Source organism: Gaeumannomyces tritici (genome assembly GCF_000145635.1).
Source record: "Gaeumannomyces tritici R3-111a-1 unplaced genomic scaffold supercont2.9, whole genome shotgun sequence".
In the NCBI taxonomy this organism is placed as follows: Eukaryota; Fungi; Ascomycota; class Sordariomycetes; order Magnaporthales; family Magnaporthaceae; genus Gaeumannomyces; species Gaeumannomyces tritici.
This window is the reverse complement of record NW_008804553.1, coordinates 170,096-178,389: the sequence shown is the minus strand read 5'-3', so window position 1 is coordinate 178,389 and position 8,294 is coordinate 170,096. Positions and strand designations below refer to the sequence as shown.

The window sequence follows — 8,294 nt, the reverse complement described above, 5'->3', positions numbered from 1 at the left end:
GCATAGAAATGATGTGAGATGGATTGCAGCAGACACCGGCGAGGGCGCTAACACGCCACTAAGTCCGGTCCAACGCGAGCCCCATACCCATCCGTCTAAGCCGCCCGAATACGAATCATGCTTCTATCACCTTACTAAAGCCCTAGGACGACTTCCGGCCCAGGCTGTGACCGCTTCCCTAATGTCGAAAAGGAGCGAGGAGTGGGGGGTCGAAGACAACGTGGATATGCAGTGGGTGGCGAGAGCCAAGAATCCTTCTCGTCAAGTAGAAACGCCAGCGGAGCGCAATAACCTTTAATTAAGCCTGGTCACCTTTTATGTTCTACAATACCCGTATGTTGAAACCGGCACCGTTGGGGTCGTAACCCGCAAAGCTACCAATGCTGCATCCCCCGATGCCCGGCGGTTTTTCCGAGGCATTTCCATTCCCATGCATCGCACCGAGTCGTCCACCCGAGCAACGAGGCCAGGAAGTTGAAAGGAGGCTGCAAGAGAAGAGAAACAATAAGACGCAGAAGAAGGCGGTACGACTGAGACCGTTGGGAGGGACAACCGTCGACAAGGCACCAAGGGAGGTTACTAGCCGCCCATGGCGACTGCCGGACCGAAAGAAGGGGCAGAGACCACACCGCCGACAAAGCACGACAGAACCCAGCAAGGCAACGCAGGATATACAGAAAAAAAGGAAAGTCGTCGGACCACGGGTAGCTACCACTCCCATATGTTAAGGGATTCGGGAACAAGCATGGCGCACGGCGAGCTTGCTGGACGTGTTCCGCCGGCAGAAAGCCGCGGCGCCCACATTTGGTGCATCATCGGCCCATTAGGGGCCGGACGGGCGGAAGGCGGGCGAACGACAGTAGCACGAATCCTTTATCGACAATCTGCTTGTTGCGCAATAAATATTTGTGCACATGGAGACGCCCTTGCTCTAGCACATGGAAATGGTTCGGCTAATTATGGCGTGAGGATGAGATGGGCGTCGGTAATTGTTAAATGGTTAACGTGGTTCACCACCGAGTGGATCAAACCACCGTGTGGATCACCCGCAAATACATACAGAAAATGTCAGTGCACTTTGTTCAATTTAATACAAAATTTTATAAAAATTTAATCCGTTATTATTAAGCATATTTCTTACGTAAATTTTTTTTTTACGATTTTTAATATTACTCCTTTTAGGTTAATTTGCATGTTGTACACAGTGTGTTACACAGTACTACAAATTAACCTAAAAGGAATTTTAATAAAAATCCGGAAAAATCATTTTTATAATTGTTATAATGTTGAATATAACTGTATAAATTTTTAAGAAAATCTATTATAAATTGGCCGAAGTGCACGGTCGTGCACGGACGATCTTTGTATGTGTTTACGGGTGATCCACTCGGTGGTTTGATCCACTCGGTGGTGAACCACGTTATGCTATTGTGGTCGATGCCGTCACCTTTAATGCACTGGCGTAGTCCTTGGAGGGAGCTGGAGGGCGCATGTCCTCCAATGGGTAGGGCCTGGAGGTACTCGACCACCTGAAAGACATCAAATAAAACGACGACTCCCAGCCTGCCGAGGTATAACTAGCCGGTGGAGATAGACCGAGCAGTTTCTGAATTTGCAGCGAGTCCGCTGGGAGTTCTACCAAAGTCCTCAAATTTAGTTCTCACCTCCTTTTCCTCGTCTCCCCCCGATGACTGTTGCGAGGCGCGTCTAGCTAGGCAAGCCAGTCTTCTACACCCCATGTTTTGGCTCTTCACCAAAAATCCCGTCTTTCACGCGCTTATCGCCTGGAAAGCCGGCGCCGACCACGTCGAGTCGGCCTATCGGAGCCCAAGCGTTATGCCGTAGGGCACCCTGGCTCCAACCTCGCCACTTTCCGTTCTGATATCATACAAGCTCACCAGCTTACATCACAAGGGAATATTTTTAGCTGAAAGTACATTGTAGCTTTAAACCGAAAATAACATGTGCGGGAACAAAAAGGCAAGCATTGTGTAACTCCAATGTCAAATCCCAAAATGAACATAAGGAACCCAGAGCGGCCGCTTCGTCTCCGACCCGTGGCTTACTTCAGCGTCCCTTGCCGCTTCCGACAACCATGACCTTTCACCCCCTGGTTCCTCCTCGTCTACCCACTGGTCTCGGAGCATTCTCATCGCCCGGTGAAGCCCTCGGCTTACGGCTTCATCTCCCATCCCCTTATTTCGCAAATACTCGTATACCGTCCTGGCCATATCCACACACAGCCTGTCATTCACGCTCCAAAGCGTGCCCACCACGTGCCGGAACCCCGCCAGCTGGCAGGCGTTGGCCAGATGGATGCTCTCGTCAACAGAACTTTCATCCAGGATTTGGCCAGTCCCGCACGCTGAAAGGTAGGCGAGGAATGGCGGCTTCGACGTAAGGTTGGTCTCCAAAAGATTCCCCACCGTAAATGGCTCCGAATCCCAATCATCGAAGAGCAGTTGGCTTTGCAGCGGTTCCGTAGGATGCGTGCTGCCGTGCCCGGCAAAGTGGAATATCCTACATGTCTCCAAAGCCGAAAAGACGTCGATTTTGCACGGTCGGGGACGGTCGTAAGGCAATCCCATCGACTTGCAAACAGCTACCACCGCATTAGCTTCGTCGCTTGCATATTCGAGTCGTTGCTGTTTTGGCGTGTTCTGCATGACAACGACGACGGCCTTTCGAGAGTCTTCGGCCGCTGCTGCTTGGTGTGGCCGTCGCCGACTGTATATGATCGCCTTCACGGAGGAGGCGTACGATGAAACGACCCTGTCGACCGCCGTTTCGCCGGTGCGTCTCAGATGGTATCCCGCTGCATGGAGTGGAAACCGGGTCAATGTACCGGTAGGAACCCACCATACGTGCGGCCACTGACTGTCCGATGGAGGCCCAGTAAAGCCTAGAGACTCAAGAACGGGACAGACGATGGCATCCCAAAGCCACCCAAGCGTAGCGAGAGTTTTGAGTTCCCGAGCGTGTTCGTTAATAGCGTCTCGGGAGACGTGTGGCAGCTCCAGCAATCGGATGCCGGACTGCTCAATGGCCAAAGCATCGCAGCGATACGAGCTCACATTCAGGACGACGATCGGGCCTTGTCGCGCGGCGTCCAGTATGTCGGCTTCCGACGCCGAAAGGAGGAATCGTTTAAAACCCGGCTTGGAACGGATTGTGTCGAGCAGACCGGCGAGCCGAGGACCTGCCTCGCGGCGCCGACCGCCTTCTGTTTCAGCAGCCACAGTGCGGTGCTCAGCTGTAGTAAGGGAGTGTCCCTGGGGTGGTGTATCCAGCTGATCTCGAAGGTCGACGAAAGAGCGCGCCAAGTCGGGGTGTGCGCGTTCGAGAGCGCCAAGGTCGGATTGCTCAAAAAGGGCTCCGGCGATGACGCCACGACCGGTTTCTAGCAGTTCGACAGCAGCAGTAGGCCCTTTGCCGGCATAAAGAGCAATGGCTGCCGCGTCCGATGATAGTCCGACGGCCGCGGACAAAAGGTGCCGCTTGTCGGAGTTTTGCAGAGAACGAGGGGTCAATAGGGGAATCAAATCGATTGTCGTTTTGGCGATGGCGTATGCTTGTTCATCTTTAAGAATGGCTGGAGATGATAGGAAACGGCGTCCAGCTGCGATTCGTATGCTTACAGCGGATGTAGGGTGACGGAGGGCGGCAGAATAGAATTTTTTGGCTTCCTCGAGGTCTGCCATCGCCCCAGTCCGAAAGTACCTGTCGCCTAAACGAACTCCGAGGTTGTTCAGCAGTGCAGCGCGATCCGGATGATCCAGCGGGGTGGCGTCGACGGCTTCTCGTCCTACTCGGATGGCTTCTTCGAGGTCTGCCATCGCCCCAGTCCGAGAGTATTTGTCGCTAAGACAATTTCCGAGGTTGTTTAACCACCCAGCGCGGACCGGATGATCCAGCGGGGTGGTTTCGACGGCTGTTTTGCCTACTCGGATGGCTTCTTCGAGGTTTGCCATCGCCCCAGTCCGAGAGTATCTGTCGCCTAGATGATTTCCGAGGTTGCTCAGCAGTGCAGCGCGGTCCGGATGATCCAGCGGGGTGGCGTCGACAGCTTCTTTGCCTACTCGGATGGCTTCTTCGAGGTCTGCCATCGCCCCAGTCCGAGAGTATCTGTCGCTAAGACAAACTCCGAGGTTGCTTAACCACCCAGCGCGGTCCGGATGATCCAGCGGGGTGGCGTCGACGGCTTCTCGTCCTACTCGGACGGCTTCTTCGAGGTCTGCCATCGCTCCAGTCCGAGGTTACTGTTGTTTGAAAAAGTCTCCTAGTGATTCGAAACGGCTTTTCGTACTCCGAGGTCTCTGCCAGCATAAACCTCATCCAGCCACTTTCGAAGCTTGAAAAGCCAGAATAGAACCGGTTTTGGTATCGAGTGATAGTGGGTGATGTATATTCCCTCCGAGCTGTCCTGATAAGAGCTGTTACGGCGTGGCGTGCCTTGTCGTGCACTGCAGCCTTGTCTCGGTGCGCGCTGGGTGTATGAGACCCCTATCGCAATCAGGATCCTAGTCCTGATTGAGGCGGGAGGGTCTCCCTTTGTCTAACCGCCTTGACAAGAGCCACAGCCGGGCTACAAACTAGTGCAGCTGACTGCATTTGGAAACAGGATGCCCTCAACTTCTCCGCCCGAGCAGGGCACTGCAGCATTCCAGACCCGAATCATGTGTCGCCGGCAATGAGGCCAGCGGTTCGCCACCAGAATCCGCGCCACGTCCGGAGGGTAGCGATACGTCAGGTTCAGTTGCCCGCAAAATATGGGAACGCAGAGACACCCATCCTGGCTGAGCAAGGCGAGGCTTCGAAGTCTGCAGATGAAGCTACTGCACCAACAGGCGGGCCTCATTCTTTGCGCTGTTAATCGAAGATCTGCATGGCTCTGCGAATATCGGACGATATCTACAGGATGCAGCTATCCACCAAACAGGTTACCCGAGCAGCTGCGCCAATCGTAAATCAGCTAAAGTGCCAAATCCTCCCTCGCCCTCCATTTCCCTCCGGATTGCTTCACAGCGGATGGCGGCTGCAGTCCCGCAAGCGCTTTCGGGGTGTGATTGGCAATGCCCAAACTCGCACAACAGAGCTGCATGCATTGCCCAACAATCGCCCGATTTCTGCAAATAGTTGCCCGGATCTGACGCAGACAGATGTCTCCCATCACTCGTTAGAGTGATTGTGACGCGGACTAGGCGCGAGTCTGTGGAGCCGCAGATAGTGGCAATCACACCTCCCGCCAGCAGACAACCTGGCCGAATTTTTTGCTTCGGGCCCCAAAAGCCAGTCATTGACAGCCCAGAGTGGAGGGCCAGGAGCGAGCGACTCCAAACCTCAAAGCTGGGGGGCCCAAATTGGCCTCCTCCCGGGCTGTTCGCACGGTGCAGGCAGCACTATACTCCCGTGGATACTGATGGATGGTGAGAGCCCGACCTCGATTCCCGGGGAGGCAGAGAAATGCACAATTGCTGTGTGGACGAAAACATTGGTGCCAGTCGGAGCTCTCGCTGGAATTGGAGCGGGTGATCAAGCAAGCCACGTCACATCACATCGCACCCACGGCCAATGATTTTTACCTATTGGCTCAGGGCTGCAACAAGTAACACCGTGGTCGCGCCGGTCATTTTTCTACTGCAAAACTGAGCAGTGAGTGGCGCGAAACGCGGCAATTGATAAAATGTTCCGGACATATCTTGTCAGTCCGACACGGCAGATCAACACAGCGTTTGGTCGCGTCGAGTCCGGAGAAGCGGCACTGTTTCAGCAGCGTCTTGGTCCCATAGTCCCAATCGCGTCGACGCGAGACAGCGCACGATCCCGAACAAAGGCACGCTTGAACGTCAACGGAGTCAAGTATCGTCCACAGTGCTGTTTGCTGTGGCGGGCGTGTCAAGCCGACGTTTTGGTGTACGGCGTCTCCATGCTCCACCGACGTTAACCTCGAGGAAAGCAAAACTGCCGTGTCGCAGCCCGACGACGAGGAACTGCTGTCGCTCTTTCCCCATTCTTTCACGGATTTCGTGGCAAATAAGCAGCTCGGCTGGCTTGGGCGTGACGGCTGCACACCTACCATTGGCCGAGAACGCCGTGTGTATCTGTTCAGCTTCTGCTTACTCCTCAGCCAGCGGGGACGGACCATGTGCTGCATGCTAAACAGCTGCAGCTCCTTGCTGACGAAGTTTCGCCCGCGCATGGAAGCTTCTCCGCTTCGGAGTTCGGCGTGCACACCGAATTGAAAGCACCGGCTTCTCTGCTCCAAAAGCCAGTACTTGCGCGGGTTAAAAGCACCCGCGAAAATCGGCCCTTTGGGGATTTAGCGCGGTCGGGCAATCTGTCGGATTCTGTGCAATCTGTCGGATTTTAGTGACATTTTTACCCATAGAAAATTGGCTTGGAACCTGTGTATTGCCGTTTTTCTGCATGACACGCTCAACTGCATGAAGCAGGGGTTGGCTCCCCCGCCAAGCCCCTTACAAATGCAACCTGCCAACGAGTTTATTTTTGCAGATACGTAAAAATGAAGCTATTCAGGCGAGGGAGAGGTCAACGAATGCGTCTTTTTCGTCTTGATCACGGCGATCAGCCGCTTCTGACGTAGAACTATCGCTTCCCTCTGTATCTGTGCAGTCAGGCGATGATACTTCGTACTCCTCTGGTGAATATTTGCCTGGCAAAGCAACCTCCGGAGGCAGATCTGCACCGTACTTATCCTTCCAGTAGGCTCGCACAAGTTTCCGGACCGTACCCTCGTCTCGTTGGGTAAGCCTCCAAGGCGTGTAGGGAGAAAGTTCCTCGGCTGGCTGCCAATCTGGAGGAAGGAATACGTCCTCCTCTGCCCTGCCAGATTGTAGGCGTGCAAGAATCAAGGCCTCCTCCTGCAGGGCATGGAACCGATCGTCGCGCTCTCGGCGTTGTTGCCAGTACTTGCTAAGAAGCGTGGCCTCGTTCTTTAGGGCAGTCTCTTGGGGGACGACGAGATCCGTAATCTCTTTACGCTTTGCCCTTTGCAATCGCATACGCGCCCGCAGTTGCCTAAGGCGGTCGGTCTCCTGCCGCTTGTATTCTCTCAGCCAAAGCCTGAGTATCTTCAACTCCGACTTGAGGTCCTTCCCGCGCAGGCGCCGGCGTTCCCTCCGTTTTAAAGCGAGGCGGTTGTTCTCGTTATTGATCGCCCGGAGGCGCGCGTCGTCGACGGAGATAGGCCCGACCCTCGTGATCAAGCGGTTCAACGCGGCTCGTTGTTTTCGCTCGACTTCAGCTTTCTCGCGCCGACGGAGCTCCTCGATCGCTCTCGCGCCGGCGAGAATCGCGGCATGGGAAGCCTTCTTCATCTTCGCAAAGACGTGGAGTATCGTCGGCGAGACCGGCCTGTTCGACCGGGCGGAAGCAAGTAGGCGTTCTTCAAGCCAGTCCTCGTAGGGAATAATCTCCGCTAGATCCAGCGAAGGAGTCTTGGCCTCCTTCCAGTTGAAGGCGAACAGGTCCGGCGAGGGCGTCCTTAGAGTATCGTCGTCGTCAAAAAAAGAGGCGCGGAATTGACCTCGGCGCTGGATCCGGCGGATTTGATCGGTCGCATTAGGTATATACCCTACTTTCTCCGTCATTGCCGCCGCAGATTTAGCTGAAGTTAACGGATCCTCGAGGTTATCAAGCACAACTTGAGGGTTGAAAGGCCAAAGCCCGCACTTCAACCACGCTGATTTCACCGTAGCAACCTTGAACGCGCGCCGGCGCATGTTCTTAAGGCCGTCGAGAAATTCCGGACGATCGTAGTCGAAAGCGCCGAGCTCTGTCTGCCTTAAAAGGTCGGTTTGATGCGCACGTTTGAAGGAGGAGAAAATCCCGACGTCGAGAGGCTGCAACTTGTGCGTTGTATGCGGAGGGAAAGGGAAAAGGATAACCTTCGCCTGCTCGCACTTTTGCCAGAAGGGAAAGGTAAGGTGAGATCCGTGGTTATCAATCAGCAATAAGCGGTAGTCAGTAGGCGCTGACGGTTTGGTGTTCTCTAGGAAATGATCTAGCCACTCGAGTGCAACGATATCGTCGGTCCAGCCGCTCTCGCTCGTCGCGAGTATCGTCCTGGGGTCGAGAGAGTTATAAACGTGTTTCCCGCTAATATTTACGCCCGTCATGATGACGAACGGCGGGATCGTCGAGCCAGAGGCTGAGCAGCTTTCGATTATCGTCACGAGCGACCGACGATCCGGGTCGCTTTGGAACCATGTCTCGATATCAATATAGCACCAAACAAGGCTCCCTTCGAATACGCCAACCCGGAAGCCGGCCTC

At 54.6% G+C, this 8,294-nt stretch overlaps 1 protein-coding gene across 1 annotated transcript; it reads right to left on the bottom strand.

Moving 5' to 3' along the window:
• Nucleotides 1–1,226: 1,226 nt before the first annotated feature.
• GGTG_12533 (hypothetical protein) lies at nucleotides 1,227–4,929 on the bottom strand (the record flags this gene model as incomplete). Its single annotated transcript, XM_009230433.1, has 3 exons — nucleotides 2,067–4,929; nucleotides 1,665–1,691; nucleotides 1,227–1,577 (listed from the first exon to the last, which is right to left on the bottom strand). Exons 1-3 carry the CDS (start codon nucleotides 4,239–4,241, stop codon nucleotides 1,227–1,229), a joined length of 2,553 nt encoding a protein of 850 aa, XP_009228697.1. The 5' UTR covers nucleotides 4,242–4,929.
• Nucleotides 4,930–8,294: the final 3,365 nt, after the last annotated feature.